The sequence below is a fragment of the Rhyacophila brunnea genome, unplaced genomic scaffold (genome assembly GCF_057557595.1).
Source record: "Rhyacophila brunnea isolate RB1 unplaced genomic scaffold, BYU_Rbru_1.0 scaffold_24, whole genome shotgun sequence".
Classification (NCBI taxonomy): domain Eukaryota; kingdom Metazoa; phylum Arthropoda; class Insecta; order Trichoptera; family Rhyacophilidae; genus Rhyacophila; species Rhyacophila brunnea.
The window spans coordinates 21,996,954-22,014,109 of NW_028232904.1; the positions used below are offsets into that span (position 1 = coordinate 21,996,954).

General features: G+C 34.4%; 1 protein-coding gene across 2 annotated transcripts in view; it reads left to right on the forward strand.

Annotated features, from left to right (window-relative positions):
• The window catches only part of Prx2 (Peroxiredoxin 2), a 36,452-nt gene extending 19,855 nt beyond the window's left edge, over nucleotides 1-16,597 (forward strand). For both annotated transcript variants that reach the window (XM_085951077.1, XM_085951075.1), the window contains exons 2-5: nucleotides 9,814-9,954; nucleotides 11,604-11,743; nucleotides 13,114-13,282; nucleotides 13,647-16,597. In XM_085951077.1, coding sequence (XP_085807203.1) covers nucleotides 9,824-9,954; nucleotides 11,604-11,743; nucleotides 13,114-13,282; nucleotides 13,647-13,794 — 588 coding nt within the window. In that variant the 5' untranslated portion in view covers nucleotides 9,814-9,823 and the 3' untranslated portion in view covers nucleotides 13,795-16,597. The remainder of the gene's footprint in view (nucleotides 1-9,813; nucleotides 9,955-11,603; nucleotides 11,744-13,113; nucleotides 13,283-13,646) is intronic.
• Nucleotides 16,598-17,156: the final 559 nt, after the last annotated feature.

Consider the following 17,156-nt stretch of genomic DNA (forward strand, 5'->3'; position numbering starts at 1 on the left):
GTCATATAAAATCCAACATACGTCCATTTTATGTTCTGTTTATTGTTCTATTAGTAACAATAATAATATATTCATTGACATGTTTTCTTTTTAAAGTAAATGGGTAACGTTTTTAGTCATCTTTACACGATTTAAGAATTAATACCCCCGTCGCCATCACGAAACAAAGTGACGTGTTTCCAGCTCGACGTTCTCTCTCAGAATGCGAGCGAGTCCAAAATTTCATCGCGCCTGTAGTTGAAAATTATTTGCCGTTTCACTGATGTATCACCTTAATGCTTAATATGGTAAATTCACGTAATGTGTCCAATGTAATTAAGGAAAATTGCGACCAAAAGTTATCGCTGAAAAAAACCGTCACGAGTTTTGATGTTTTTAGTTTCAAATATTATTTACTTAATAGAATTAAAATTAGTACTATCAGCTGACGGTACTTGATGGAATTTGAATTTAAATTCTAATGGATTTAAGTTTTGTACTATTCCATTTGAGTAGTTTTTTTGCTACCCGGGTTTTACCTTTCGGTATCTTCAGGTACTATGCGCACTCAGCAATGCATGGAAAATGGGAACTACAGAATAAAAATGAACCACGAGTTGGAAGAGCTGATTGAACAGCAAACAATCATAAGATACTGTAAGTCCCAAAGACTACGATGGGCGGGACATGTGGAGAGAATGCCTGAAGTTAGAGCGCCAAGGATCATGACGAAGTGGCTACCCCAACGGAAGAGACCCAGAGGCCGTCCAAGAAGGAGATGGGCTGACGCCGTAAAAGTAAACTGGCTTCAGATAAGAAGACCCGGTAACTGCAGAAGTGTGGCGAGAGACCAGAGTGAGTGGAGAGCGGTTGTGGAGGAGGCCAAATCCCACCCCGGGATGTAGCGCCGTGGAAGAAGAAGAAGAGGTCACTTGATGTTAAAATACATAATACTATACAAATAAATTATCACGAACATGTATCAACTTACCTATGAAACGTAATAACATCTTCTTGCTTATCAGTACGGCTACCACATTTTAATACAACCATCTTTTCTACTTAATTAACTAAAAATATTTACTACTGACTTTATGTTTAACACAAAAAATAGCAATTTTAGCAATACGGTTATCGACGCTTAGTTAAGCAATAAAGTAAGATTTGGCGGCGACACCGTAGCAAACCATCTCCCACATCTGTAAACCTTTTGTCTTACTCTAGCGCGTGTCGCAGAGATTATAAGGGTGCCGAATACTTTCTCACTCGCACTTATGCATCGTTTTTGTTCAGGTCTTGGAATACAGTTAATTTTAACTTATATATGTAATATAATACAATAAAGTAGGTAAAAACTTAATCACCTACTTATCAAGTCAAGGATCACAATAAAAAATATAACGAACAAATTATGAATAGTTGAAGTGTTTGTAAAAAACCCCTACCTTATCACTAATAATACAATCAATAGGCATATAAATCATCAAAACCCTAATAATAGATCATTAGATAAGAATCAATAATAATATTACATTCAATAGGTGTAAATCGTCAATACTGAGTAAACAATGGCACCGTATTGGGAATTTAATAGTTAACTCATTCGCTGCTGACTAGATAATGATTTTTTAATTACCACCTTTAAAATGCACGTTAATTACATTGATCGGCCGCCTGGTCATTACGCGCCAGGTGCGTCTTCAGCGTCCAAAGTATTAAGTAATGAGATTAATAATATAAGTACAGTCATTTCCCTCCATGAAAGTGAAAACATGCTGTCACTTTGCTTTGTTGTGTGGATTTTTTGTCTGGATTCGGGACTTTGAGGTGAACAAATAACACACCGGAATTGTGTTGGAAACGGCTAGGTATATTTACGTTAATATATTCTAAAGGTTACATTTTTATACAAACTCTTTTCAATTTATGGTTTTGTCGGATAGCGAGGTTAACACTGCTTACTGCGTTGCTGTCAAAAATGCTTCTCCCGCTAAAACAAACGGTCGCTTACGAGCCGTACAAATGCGGCGTTGCCATTCGTTTTTTTTTTAACGGCATTCAGACAATGTTGCCGGTCAGATATTTAACATTATTTTCGCAATCAACCCTTACTATTTGTTGATTTGATATCGGTTTGGGCCTCTCCAGATTCACAGACATCCCCAAATGGGGGCCATTAACAGTACCTACTAATAATAAATAACACTGGGCATTAATAATCCATAATTTTGAAATCAGCGCATCTATTCTATGGAATGACAATCATAATACAACACAGCCAAGAGAGGTGCTGTTGAAACATAGCACTTTACGATTAGCCGCCTCAATACATAAATATTATAAACTACCTAAGATAATTTTATAATACTTTTAACAGCAGTACTTAATAATTAGTGTGTAATATTAAAAGAAATAAAATTATGTTCTGTTTTCATGCAACAGAGACATCTATGAGATAGATATTGACTAAAATATATTTTTATTAGAAATTTTCCAATGTCTTGGTTCCAGTGTTTATTTAAATTGCAATTATTTTCTTCCATAACATGTTATTTCCTTCTTTTGAATAAAAAACAGGAAACACAAAATGATCTACCACTTAATTTACGCAGAACACAAGTATTTGTTTTTTTATTTTCTTATCTGAGCACGTGTAGTTAGATAACTTTTGACAGCAATTTCATGTCGACCGCATAGATTACGCATGAGTGATAATTGATGTACGGACATGATGTAAAATCGAAGCGGTATTTTTTTTTTTTATCGGTTTTAAAGATTCACGTCGCGGTGTGAATGTTATATTCACGTCATAAACATCAAAACTGTCAATTCTTTTACTTTGAACAATTGTATTAGGCAAAGGATACTGTAGCGTTACATATTAAACAATAACACCTACCCAAGTGAAATTTTTTGTACAAACATCAAACAATCATCGAATATAACCTATAATATTTGACAGCTCGCGGGTGGGTAACTACATGTCGACCGTGACGTTGGTAGTATTAATTTGTAAATTAGTAGTATTCTCTATTATGCAATATTGACGTATTCTATCTTACTTCAAAACAGTGAGCACAGCACGGTCATGATAGGCCATGTTAAAAGACGGCACGTTTGATGGTAATTTCCCATAGTAATTAACTGTGTATACACACTTTTTTATTGCTTTTGGAGTTAAGTGATGTGTTAGAATAGCCTCACTGGATACCTTCGTAAAGATACCCCCCCCTCTTCAATGTTATGTAGGCAACCAAAAGCAGTAAAGTGACAATTATTATTTTTAATATGAAGAATCATGTAAAACACTGAGAAATGCATATGTATGTTATGTAAACACAGCAGCAGACTTCAAACCGGTACGTGAGCTGCAATTTTTTTTTGGGGCTACCGTCAGAAGAAGAAAATAATGAACTTGTTACCAATAATACAACTAATCAGTAGAGTATACGTTTTATAACTTTGCACTATTTTCTACACTGATATGTCTCTTTGCCTGATTATCTCGCTTAAAATTAGATAAAATTTCATTCACTAATATTAATATAATATGTAGTGATAATTAAATAAATACATACTTATGTAAAAACAGTATTCTTAGTATGTATAATATCATTTTCATCCTAGATCCGGAGTGCAAAGTTATGAAACATATACTGTAGGTACAATCGTTTGATTCGAAAATAGAACTGTTCAATATTCTTAATATAAGACCCCTTCTATCTAGATTCCAAATTCTTTGACTGGTCCTCACTTATACATTGAACACAGAATAGCAATATTTTATGTTGGAATAGTAATAATGGATCATTTTAGAACAAGACCTCATTTACAGAATATTGAAAACAGTTATGTAGAATTTACAATCGTATATTTAACTTGGAAGCCGATTTACTAACTTTGTATCATAATGATACTTCAGTGCTATATCTCTAGAAGAAATCTAACATTCGACCTAAATTTTCATAGCTTTGCTGGTATTTTAATATTACTCTGTTTTTATCACAAAACAAGATCAGTAGGTAATAAAAACATCCATGGAATTTTTAATCTTAAACCTTGAAGAAGGCTTCGTAGAAGTTACTAACTTATACATACACACACTGTCGGAATGAAAACGTTTTAGATTAAAAGCTAAATGGATTCTTTCCTAGTAATAAAACGTGAGTCAGTTTCATTATGGTTATTTTATTTCCTAATGTCAGCGAGTTATCTATGACAAAATAAATATAAATACTGTCATGAACACATGAATACGTGTATTAATTAAGGCGCTAAGTACCAAAAACATAAAAACTGACATTTTTATAGAAAAATGTTCTACATACCAACGCCAATAACTTCAACTATAGTCTAAGTGACTCAAGCAAGTCAAAAAAATACAGCAAAATAATTAAACCTGTAGACGTTGTAAGTCCGTTCGCGTGTTTTATTTATAATGGTGTAAGTAGCACTGTAGTGGTCAACGGCATTCAATATAAAATAGCTGGCGATGGTGTGTTGACACTTGCGAGTTCTTAATACCTAAAATTATAGAAGCTGCCGTGATTGCTTCACACTGTAAAACTACATTTTTCAAAAGGTCTGCTTCATGAAATTTTACTGCAATGACTCGGTATTTTGTAACTACAGGCAATACTACTTTTTGGTACTTAGAGCCTTATTTAATACACGTATTCACATTATGACCCAAAAAGTAAAACTCAACTGTTTTTGTGTCTTCTTCTCATCTCAGTTTTTAATCATTTCTGAATAGAATGTCACTAAACATTAATTGGCTATTTTTCCTATGATTAGTGAATGTTTTTAGAATGCGCGTGCACCTCTTGTATACAATAATCAGATAACCTCAAATCTGACATCTTTAACCAGAAATGATAGAAATGGTTTTAATTTTGTTTATTTGTTTCCGACAAACAAACGTTATTCTGAGTATCAATTATGTACGCAAATATGAAAGACTATCAGTATTAAATAAATCTTATTATATTATCAACACTGTTGACAGCTAGTTATGTAAACAGACACCATCTTGATAATATACGAATTTCTTGCCATGTCAATAAAAAAATATATGAATCAAAATACACAAAAATGAAAAACTGACATGATTTACTTGTTTACTCACTCTACAAATCCGTGCATGCAAGGCCGGCTATAGAGAATGAGCGTGTATACATGCTGTAATCTACACTCACTACCTACTAGCCCCTGGTCGGTTGTTTTAAATAAATTAATATATTGCATACAATATACTGCCATCTCTTGTAATCAATCAACTCTTAACCAATATAGGTACCAGTTATTACGATATACTTTTAATATATTTCTAAATAATGATGTTTCTAAGGTTTTATTTTTTCATAGAAATTCGTGGTCTGCCGGGTACCACCATTCTAATACCTCCCGGCACCTTACGCACCAAACTACGAAGACCACTACACTATTGCCGCTATCACATTGGTGATAATTTTTCATCTATAAAATAATTAACACGATATAGAGGAAAACTATTAAGTAGTATTATATAGCATTAGTTTGTGTTAGTATTAACAGATGGCATCATAATTACAATTTTATTTTGAAGAAAAATATTAATCGCATTAAACCACTATCAGCCGTATTCATACAGTCTCAAACCGCACTCAACGCAGTTAGTGGTTTGTCAGCCGAATAAGAAAACTATAAAAAATGTATACGTCACGAAGATGCGTACAGGAATGCGCACTATACATAAAATGGCGGTGATCTGCGCGATCTCTCAGTGTCACTTTAATATAAGTCTAAAATGAGTTCATCATAACAAGCATTTAGTAAGTTTAGTTCGTCTTGATTGAAGTTAACTGCCTGTCGTCGTTGGGCTATAGATGGATTCATGATGGTAAAAATGTATACATATAATATCAAGGATCGATGGAAATGTCAATATTGTCAATGAGCCCGCGAAACTGTATTGCCATATTATGGAAATGTTTACTGGGTATACTTTATCCTTTTGTGCATTAAGAAGTATAAAATAAATATGATACGAGGGTGGGTCAATAAGTCCTTAGAAAAGCCGACAGGTGGCGCGACTAGTACTGTAAGCGGTTTGTTTTCATGCAGCGGCACTACCGATTCAGTATGCTGCGAAGTTTCAATCAGATTGGTCGGGTTGTTGTGTGTTTCTCGTACATTTAAAAAAAAAATTTGCTTGTGGAAAATGGAAAAATGGAAAATGGAGAAAATTGAGTTTAGAGCTGTTATTAAACATTTTAATATAAAAGGGTTAACAGCAAAGGAAATAAAAAATGAGTTGGATTTAGTTCACGGCATATCTGCTCATTCACTTGCAACTATTTATAACTGGTTAAATGAATTTAAACGTGGTCGTACATCAACAAAGGATGAACCACGCTCAGGACGTCCTGTAGAGGTGACTACACCAGAAATGATCAATAAAATCCACGATATGGTGTTAAGTGACCGAAGATTAAAGTTGAGTGAGATAATTGAGGTTACAGGGATCTCAAAAGGTAGCGTCATTTCTATTTTACATGACAAATTGGGCATGAAAAATATTTCTGCAAGATGGGTGCCGCGTTTGCTCACAGTCGACAATAAACGCAATAGGGTGGTGGCCTCTAAAGCCCTGTTGTCGCTCATGCAACGCAATCCGGATGAATTTTTTCGTCGCTTTGTGACTGTAGATGAAACATGGATACACCACTATACTCCCGAGACGAAAGAACAGTCAAAGCAGTGGATTGCGAAGGCAAACCATGTCCAAAGAAGGCGAAAACCGTGAAATCAGCTGGTAAGGTTATGGCTACTGTATTTTGGGATGCACGTGAAATTATTTTCGTTGACTATTTGGAAAAAGGAAAAACAATAACAGGGGATTATTATGCATCTTTATTGGACCAGCTAAAAAACAAAATTGAAGAAAAACGGCCTCATTTAAACAGGAAAAAAATCCTCTTTCATCAGGACAATGCCCGTGTTCACACATGTTTACAATCAATGGCTAAAATTTAAGAATTGAAGTTCGAATTGGTCGACCACCCACCGTATTCGCCAGATTTAGCCCCCAGTGACTTTTTCCTTTTCCCAAACTTAAAAAAATGGCTAAGTGGACAACGTTTTTTTTCAAATGAAGAAGTCATCGATCGGACAAATGCTTATTTTGAGGACCTTCCGAAAACTTATTTTTCTGACGGTTTAAAAAAAATTGAGAAACGTCTAACCAAGTGTATTGAGCTCCAAGGAGATTATGTTGAGAAATAAAAAAAAAATACAAAAATAAAAACTGTTTTAATGCTTTTTTCTAAGGAATTATTGACCCACCCTAGTATTAAAACAAATAAATTATTTAAATTTCATGATAATTATTCATTTATAATTATTAAATTTATAAGGTACCGTTTGCACATTTTTACACCTATTCACAATTTCAAAATTTTAAATTAACCCAATGTTTACGGGCCGCACAAAATTGTGTTTTTGCTAATTACTTTTCAAATGCAAATTAACACGTTAATTACAAAATTAATTAAAAGGGCCCGTAAGCATTGGGTTAAGGGGACGCTCTACAGAATTGCCCTTGAGAATTGAAAATATGATTTTTTTACATGTGGTCCGGAATTGTTGCTCTACTGGTAATATGCAAAGGTCGCCGACAATGCTTTGGTCTAAAGTAATAATAATGACCTCTTATTTAATAAAATATGGGGTGACCAAAAAATGATATCTTCTAATATACGTAAATGTTACTAAATTCAATTTGTTAATCAGGTGTTTGGTGGAAAACATTGCAACCAATATGATGGATAGCCACGATATAAACTTAATAATAATATATTAATAACGTTTTAACCTGAAATTGTCCGAGAGCTAAACATACGAAGGATGTTGAAATACATATCTACCTACATTTTTATTTCATGTGCTATCCAAAAAACATTATTAATGAATAGTATTTATTTTGAATATGTAAGACCTATTACATAATTATTAAAAAAAATAGGTACATATTGTTTAATTCTAATGCATATTTAAAAAAAATTAATATAGTGATGTCTGTTTATTATAAAAGAAAGTGACTTTTTATTAAAAGAAATGAAAATATAATTAATTATATTTTCATTTCTTTTAAAATGGAATTCTACCAAGTAAATGCTAACTCAATTAATGACTTTTTTTTACTTACCCGATTAGTTTAATTAATTTAGTCTGACACTTTTACAAACAAGTAACGCAACTTTACTTTTAGTTGGTAGGTACAATAATTATTAATTAATAAAAGCCAATGCAAGAAATAATTTATACTCATAAAAAATGATTATTAACGTGGTCACCCATAGATTTTTTTTATTCAAAGCTAGCGATCGCAGAGAACAAGACAAAAAAAACTGCCGACTTTATCGAATCAATCACCCAGGGCTGTCGAAGACGTCTTACTTGTTTTTATGATAAATTGTTTTTAATTGTGTGCAATTTGGCGGGAAAATATAATATATACAGTTGCTTACCATTCGGTTATCCCATGAGCTGGGTTTTGTTTACTCTTCTGCTGACATCCTACAGTTTTATCTGATATTATAAAAGTCACACAGTACAACAGTGTTTAAATCTAATATGTAATTGCACCGGTTTAATTAAAAACTATAACGAAATTAACATTTTAATGATCTACAGATTTTCCTATGTTATATCAACTTAATAGCAATTTTAATGAGACCAGATACATATTACGATATATCCAAAATACACATCATCAGATAATATGTGAAATATTTTGCTAAAAAATAAGAACAATACAAAAATAACATAACATAATCAGCTAGTCTTTTCATAATTATTTTAGATGAATGTTGTATGCCGTTTGACGCTTGGAAGTATGTAATTATTCCATCTGTACAGTAAGCTATTTTTAACTTTAAATTTTTTGACAGCCCTGTATTCCGTCGGCCGGCACCAGGCTACGTCGCATATGTTATGTTTGGAGGTAATAATAATAAAAGTAATAATGATTATTCATTCGAATAAATCCCCGATGGTTAGAGGTTTTTGAGGTTAGACTGAATTAAAATGACGTCCTTTCAACGCTGAGATTAGTCTCTGAATGAACTATGAATGACCTTGTTCCTGTTCAGCTCAGTCTTAAGGCCATGCATTAGTTGAGGCACGGTCTAAAAAGATCGTCGCTAGGCGATGCGCGGATTGCGGGTGGCGGGTGAAAATGACGCCTGTCAAACGAAATATTAATTGTCATATAAATCCAACATACGTCCATTTTATGTTCTGTTTATTGTTCTATTAGTAACAATAATAATATATTCATTGACATGTTTTCTTTTTAAAGTAAATGGGTAACGTTTTTAGTCATCTTTACACGATTTTAGAATTAATTGACCCGTCGCCATCACGCAGCAAAGTGACGTGTTCCTGGGTCAACATTCTCTCAGTGAATGGCAGCGAGTCCAAAATTTCGTCGCCCGTACAGTTGAAAATTATTTGGCGTTTCACTGATGCGTCACCTTAATTATTATCGGGGAATCAAAATTTAAAAGTTGGTAACAATAGTCACAGCATGACGCGTATTATGTCAGCGACGTGACGTCACTATTCAACGGACTCTATTTAGGTTTATGCATACAAATTTGCATTAAATAGCTTGAATGCAGTTTGCTGTTATATGCATACGCCAGTATGGCTGGTACTTATAAACTACTTGTTCTAGACTGGAGGGCAAAACGAGTAGTTTCACTCCTGTTGCGTGTGCGCCACTATGTCGAGTATAAAATATTATTCGGTGGAATAATTGGTTAACAATGTATTTTTTTTTCCTTCCAGATAGTCAAAGATGTCTCTCAAGATTCAGAAACCCGCACCCGCGTTCAAGGGAATGGCTGTCGTCAATGGGGATTTCAAACAGATCTCTTTAACAGACTACGCAGGCCAATACGTTGTCCTCTTCTTCTACCCATTAGACTTGTAAGTTAAACAATCATTCTTATTAATTATTCTACCTTCCCAACAGAGGAAACCTTCCGTGCTTCATTTGTTTCCGCGGGGAAAATCAAGATCGGATTCATTTCGAACAACCCTCTTACCAGTGGTGAAGACTCCATACTAGACGCTTGTTTAAAGTCTACCTTCTTAATAAAAAATTGATTGTCGACTTGGTCAATAAGACGGCTCATAGCAAATCCACTAATACATAATGAGCTGTTACACAAAAAATATAACAAAGCCAAAGACTTTACACACACGTATCCGGAAATTTGTATGGAAACAGTTCACCGCAGGACACTTATCCGTGCGCCGCAGTACGTGAAACATGAGTTCGTGTTTCGTTGAACATTTCACCGTGGAGTATATTTGTACGTATGCTACAACATGTGTAGATGTCTTTACTATTTTAGGTTAGGGTTAATCTAATTGGAACAGTACTATTTGCAAACTATCGCCGCAATTTGTAAGATACGTACAAATGTATTCCACGGTGAAATGTTCAACGAAGAACTCATCATTTGATAAAATGTTATACGAACTCATGTTTCACGTACTGCGGCGCACGAATAAGTGTCCCACGATGCACTGCATACGTACGACTTACATGTAACCTTACACACAGTATCAAAATCTGAGGCTATAGGTATATAAGCACATTGAAGTTAATCCCTCCAAACCAAAAACCCGCTCCGCACCACAATCGGTCTTAATCGAGCGTATCACGGGACCCTACAGTGGCGATGTGAAGCATCTATTTCAATTTTGCCTGGGAATGCCTTGGGAGAAAATACCCAAGACTGAGGTTGCTATGCTCAAAGTGAGCTCTGACTGAGTTTATAAGTGAGGTATATAAGGCCAACATGTTTCGTATTCATATTCATTAATTTTTTTGCACTGAATCCGATCCGAAACGGTTGCTCCAAATTGAAGTCCCGTAAATATGGCTGTCTTAGGACTTTCTTTCAGTCACCTACCACAGCGTACCGAACTCTAGGCAAATTGCTACCCTTAGGCAGACTTAGAATCCCACCCCCTTTCATTTTTTTCAGAACGTGAAGGTCTCAGGCGTTGACAAGTTTGGAGGCTCCCTCGGGATTTTTTTTCCTATGCGATAATCTTCTATCGGAATAATAGGATATGTAACCAGGTTCCATTTAATGGTGTTCGTTCCTTTATTTGCCACCCTTTAAAATCTGCCGACCCTACGCAACATATGACCTGCTTGCCCCCACGGGTTGTCACTGCTACCCACCTTCAATAGGCACCCTTCGCCACTGACTCTTGACAATATCTGTGTATTAACTCATCGCAAGCTGACAATATTGATTGGGCAATTATACAGTTTTGGTACCCACTTATCTTGTTTATATAGATGTATGCTTAAAAAAAATCTATTCTGACATTACACAAGTCTCTATTGATGTTACCGAACTGTGAAGCGTGAATTCACAGACAATGTTGGCAATAATAATTGTCTATGCAAGGTCATTCACTGCATGAAAATATCTTTTAATTGCTGTAAATGCAATTTAACGCATTTTTTATTCCTTTTATTTCATTTCTACTGTCCTTCAACGTAAATAAATAATGTAAATTGTTTTATCATTGTGTGAATTTATTTTCTTCAGCACGTTTGTCTGCCCGACGGAGATCATCGCGTTCTCCGACCGTTCCGATGAGTTCGCTAAGATCAACTGCGCCCTCATCGCCGCGTCCACCGACAGCCATTACAGTCACTTGGCGTGGATCAACACGCCCAAGAAAGAAGGTATTTACGGCATTTCTTGATCTATCAGGGTTAAAACAGCTCTTAATGGATTTTTTTTTACCACGTCCGATTTTAATAATATCATATGGGCCTCCGCAGAGTGAAGGTTTGTATTTACAGTTTGGTTTTTATGAGAAATGGATGTTAGCTACTTGCTCAGCCTATTAGGTCCATACTCTGACTCCAAACACAAATTGAAAAACAAAATGTCTGTCAGAACAAGTTACATGAAAATTGTACGTATTTCATTTTACCGTAGCACAGTTTGCTGTGAGCATTATTATCAGAAAGAGATGACTGTGAACGGTCATCTCTATAATAGCAGCGAGATGAAAAAATTACGTGTTGTTCGTGGAGCATTTTCATAGCCAATTTTGCCAAAATTCATGAATTCAAGAATGAAAACCTAACCTAACCTAACAAAAATCCAGTATATTGGCTATTTTCAAAATTTGTTAGCCGCTGTTATATGACCCAAAGATATTGGACGGTCTTTAATATAGGACCATATATCGAGGGTATACTGACAGAAAGCATTAACTCATTAAAACAAGTTCTGAGATAATCGCAAAAAGGATTTTAATTTCTTTTTCAAAGCGTCCTCCCACATAGATTTTTTTATGATTTAAAAACATTTTTTCTACATTATAAAGACTAACCTTTATGGCAAACACAATATACGACATGTTACAAGTCCTGTATTTTGTATACGCAGAACGCATTAGGTCATTATCATGCTTTCTATCAGAATAAAAAAATAACAATATGATTTAATAATGTTTCTATTTTTTCACCATTATATCCTATGCCTTTGTGCGTTTTACCAGGACGTAGAGCGTAAAATCGTATACATTTTGGCATTTAAAACAGAAAAACAGCAAAAACTGAAATAATGCGTTCTGTCAGTATACCCTCGATATTTTCGATACAACATTTCACGATGAAGCGTGATGCGGCGAACTGCATACATATAAATTTCCAGACACGGCCTGACCCAGGATTCGAATCTGGGACCCACGACACTGTAAGCCGACGCGTAAGACACTCGGCCACCATTGGTATATTACAATTACTTATTCCATTATAGTACATATTATGTATACTCGAATTAGTTTAATGAAATAATTTCGGTGTATATAACAATTTGGTTATATGAGACGTCTAGTTTCAAAAAGCGATGTCCCCAATTCAATATTAGTAGTAAATGACATTTTTGTATCATCAAGTGCACTAGCAACATCTTCAAACAATTAAAGCATTTCAACAATTTAGTCACGGACGGTTGTGGCTATCCCCAACGTTACTGGATGTGTCAGTAAAAATTCTTTATTATATTATGTATTTATTTGTGAATTTTGTTGTTTTCTCAGGTGGTCTTGGCAAGATGAACATTCCCCTGCTAGCGGACAAGTCAGGTAAAATCGCCCGCGACTACGGAGTGCTGGACGAAGAGTCGGGCATCCCCTTCCGAGGTCTCTTCATCATCGATGACAAACAGAACCTGCGCCAGATCACCGTCAACGATTTACCAGTCGGCAGGTGAGGAATGAGCTTAGAAAAACTTGGGTCAACTGCGATATTAGACTATTAAATTATTTAAATAGAACTATTTAGCCACTGTCTGTTGAGTAGTAAATATCATAGATGAAGGGTGATAGTAGGCTGTGGAGATCTGACATAAATAGTGCACATTAAACTTTGTCAGTCATAGTTAGGTATTTGTATTTTATTTATGTATTTTATGATTGAACTAAGAATACAATTTTTTTTTAAATTCGTCTGGCTGTCAAATTTGCCACACTAAAAATGTTTAAAATATGCCATTGTTAAAATACTAAAATCTTATAAGGCCTCTTGTTATATATAGTCTGATACTAATAATTTTGTTTTCTGTTTCATCCAGGGACGTGGACGAAACCTTGCGACTGGTCCAGGCCTTCCAATTCACCGACACGCACGGCGAAGTGTGCCCGGCTGGATGGAGGCCCGGCCAGAAGACCATGAAGGCCGATCCCAAGGGAGCCAAGGAGTACTTCGAGTCCTCCAACTAGCTCGACCGTCTCGATATAGTTCTCAACTTTTGAAATCCTTCGTTTGTTTGCACCGCAGTCTTGAGTGATCGGATCGACAAATAACTGAACAGTGTGATGTAACACGGGCGAGAAAATTTCCACATTCAGCTCATTCGTCATATTAGTCAAATCATGTCTTTTTTTCTGTCATTCTTATTAAAAAAAAAACATTTTCACATTAGGTAGTTAGTATGTAGTTTTCGTACGATTTATTTTTAATTTGAATCTTATGTTTTCTATAATTGAATCTGATTTCTGTTTAATACTCTTATAATATAAATGTAACGTAACACGTGAATGGTTTAAACTTTTCTTTTCGTCCTCTGAAGAGCACAGTATTTCATGACAATAATTCATGACATATCCCAGGACTGCGAGTTTGCAAATGGTATAAAAAAATCTCATTTATCTTTCGTGTTTATTTAAAGTGTAATGCAGCTTTAGTTTGGTCATATTAGCTAGAAATTATACCCCTAAAGACAATACTGCATAGTGCTAGAAACCAGTAATAATAAAGTAACCCCTTTAAGAGAATTATTTGCAGGTAACCCTCTAATAAGACTGGATTTCTTTTAATTTGTTTTTAATTTTAATTGATCTGGCTATCAAAATTTTTACATTGTCTCTGTAATTAAATTGAAACGAGGTTCTCATTTTTACGTTGTGAGATTTTGTTTATGTTACAACTTGCACGTATACGTATCTTACTTTTGATGAAGTAATCTCATTTTAAATTCTTTTAATGATATTGTTTTACGTTATTCTATAGTTTAGTGGAAATATCTTAAACGTTTCTCCAATTAAAATATTTTTTTATCTGACTATTCTTTAAAGCCGGTGGCGTGTAGGTACCGTTTTCCAACCGAGAGCGATTTTATAATATTTAAAGCGGTATTAGGTTTTAACTGTCCCGTAAATAGCTCTGACTACATTCGTGCACTTTTTCCTTGCCTGGTTCGAACCGGTTTCAAAATGGCAGTTTTTTCGTAATGAAAGTGCTGGAGCACGTAGTTCCACCACTAACAAATTTATGTTCAATAGCACGGCACAGTGTTGTCAGCCGAATGATTCCGCGAAATAAGCCAAAAATACTGTCATTTCTTACATCTTTGTATTAAAATCTGCATTATAAAAAGAAAACTATTTGATATACAAGTTTAGACAGTTTACGATAATGGCGATGGGTGAAGGCAGACTTAAGATCCGACATAAGATCAAACATGACGCCCATGGTGGCCGCGCGGCTTAAGCGTTGGACTATCATGCTGTGGGTCCCAGGCTCGAATCCTGGGTCTGGCAAGCCCACATATTGTTTTTCAATTTGTGTGTGAATCAGGTTATGGACCTAATAGGTTGAACAAGTGGCTGACATCCATTTCTCGTAAAAAACAAAATCTGTTAATACAAACCTCTACTCTGTGGTGGCCCATATGATCCTATTATGATCGGAAATGGTCGGAAAAATTTTTTTTTTCAGTCGTACTTATTTCTTTTATTGAATTAAGAATACAAATTCCAGATGGTGTTGTTTATTTTTTAAAAATCAATTAAGCCTTAACCGAACCATAATAGTTTAGGTATGCTATGGACAATCTGACAAAAATAATGCACACCTTTTCAGCCATAGTTATTTGTTTTCGTTAAATTACAAATACATATTACAGATCGTATACAATACAATTAAGCCCTTCCTTACCAAACCATAATAGATAGATGAATATTTTTGACTATTATGGTTTGGTTTATGCGAGGTTTAATTGAATTTTAAAAACTAACCAGCACGATTCTGCAATTTATAGTCTTAGTTCAATGAAAATAAATATGTATGACTGAAAAAGTTTAGTGTGCACTATTTATGTTGGATTTTAATAGCCTACCTACACCCTTCGCCACTGGTTGACACAGTATATTATGCAATCTAAAGCATGTGCAAAACTACTTGGTGTTAAAACCAGATTAAAAAGTTGTGGAAGATGAAATGATCGATTGTAGTCATAGCTTATGGTTTAAAAATTCGAAAATGCTTTTTATTCTTGAAAAGCTTAGTGTGCCGCTGAAAAATGGTTCAGGGAATAGTCATGTTGTCTTGGGCACTCCGTGCGCGTCACCGCTTTAAATGAATGATAGGTAATGTTTCTAAAACTGTTAATAAATAATTATACTTGCCACTGATTAATTTGAAATGTGTTACACTGAAGTATTATTAATGTTTAATTTTTTTAGGGTATAATTAACCGTATCCGAGAGTTTAATTATTGTGACTAATTTTAAAAGTGTATCCATTTTGTATGTTATAATTTAATTGAAGTGATAATTTTGTATTTTGAAACAGTTACCAAATACGTAGCATCCAAATGTAATTTTTCCTATCTGAATAACTAATTTGTACCAAATATTTAATTGTTTTATTCCGCTGTGATTTGTTGAGAGTGATTGAATCCTCAATTTTTGTGAAACTAACATTAGTATAAATGTGTTTTTTATGTAATTGTTAATACTAATAATATAATCAATATTTTTATTATCTGTACAGTTTACAGGCACTTTGTTTAATTAATATTGACAGTTAATAAAAATCAATGTATATACAATATAACTCAATCAACATGATTTTACGTATTGTTATTCTGTCTTTTCCATTTTTGTGGATTTAATCACTTCTTCCAGACTCAGTTGAACATGTTACAGTGTGTATTCACTTACTAGCAAAATGTGATAAGTATTTTAGATACTGTACTTGTAATATTTAAATAGGTAACATAAATAAATGTTTTCACCTAGAGAGTTTTGTTTTATTTAAATTGACGGGTGTTTTTACTCTATCTTTGAGAAAGTTCTAGACTATTTTCATAACCAGAAATAACACTTATAAAAGGTAAGTGACTTTTGTGAACCCCCATCGAAAGCCGTGTCCGGAAACTTGTACATAATATGTATGTGTGCATATTATGCAGTTCGCCGTATCACACTTCACCGTATCACACTTCACCGTAAAATATTGTATCGGAAATATATGGCCGTATGTTAAAGACCGTCTATCCTCTTTGGGTCCTATAGTACTAACATAAAATTCATGTCTAAATAAAACACGGTTGTCGTCGGTGTACACTTTACACTTACAGGAAGCCAGCTGTAAACAAATTTTGAAAATAGTCGATATACAGGATTATGTATTAGGTTAGGTTTTCATTCATGAATTTTGCCAAAATCTTCAAAAAATTTGAATTAATGTTCATATTGAATCTTATAAAATTGGAGACAGTATAGTATACGGTCATATCTTTCCGATAGAAAACTCACGGTGAAATTTTTTACGTACAATTTACATGTAACCATCGAAA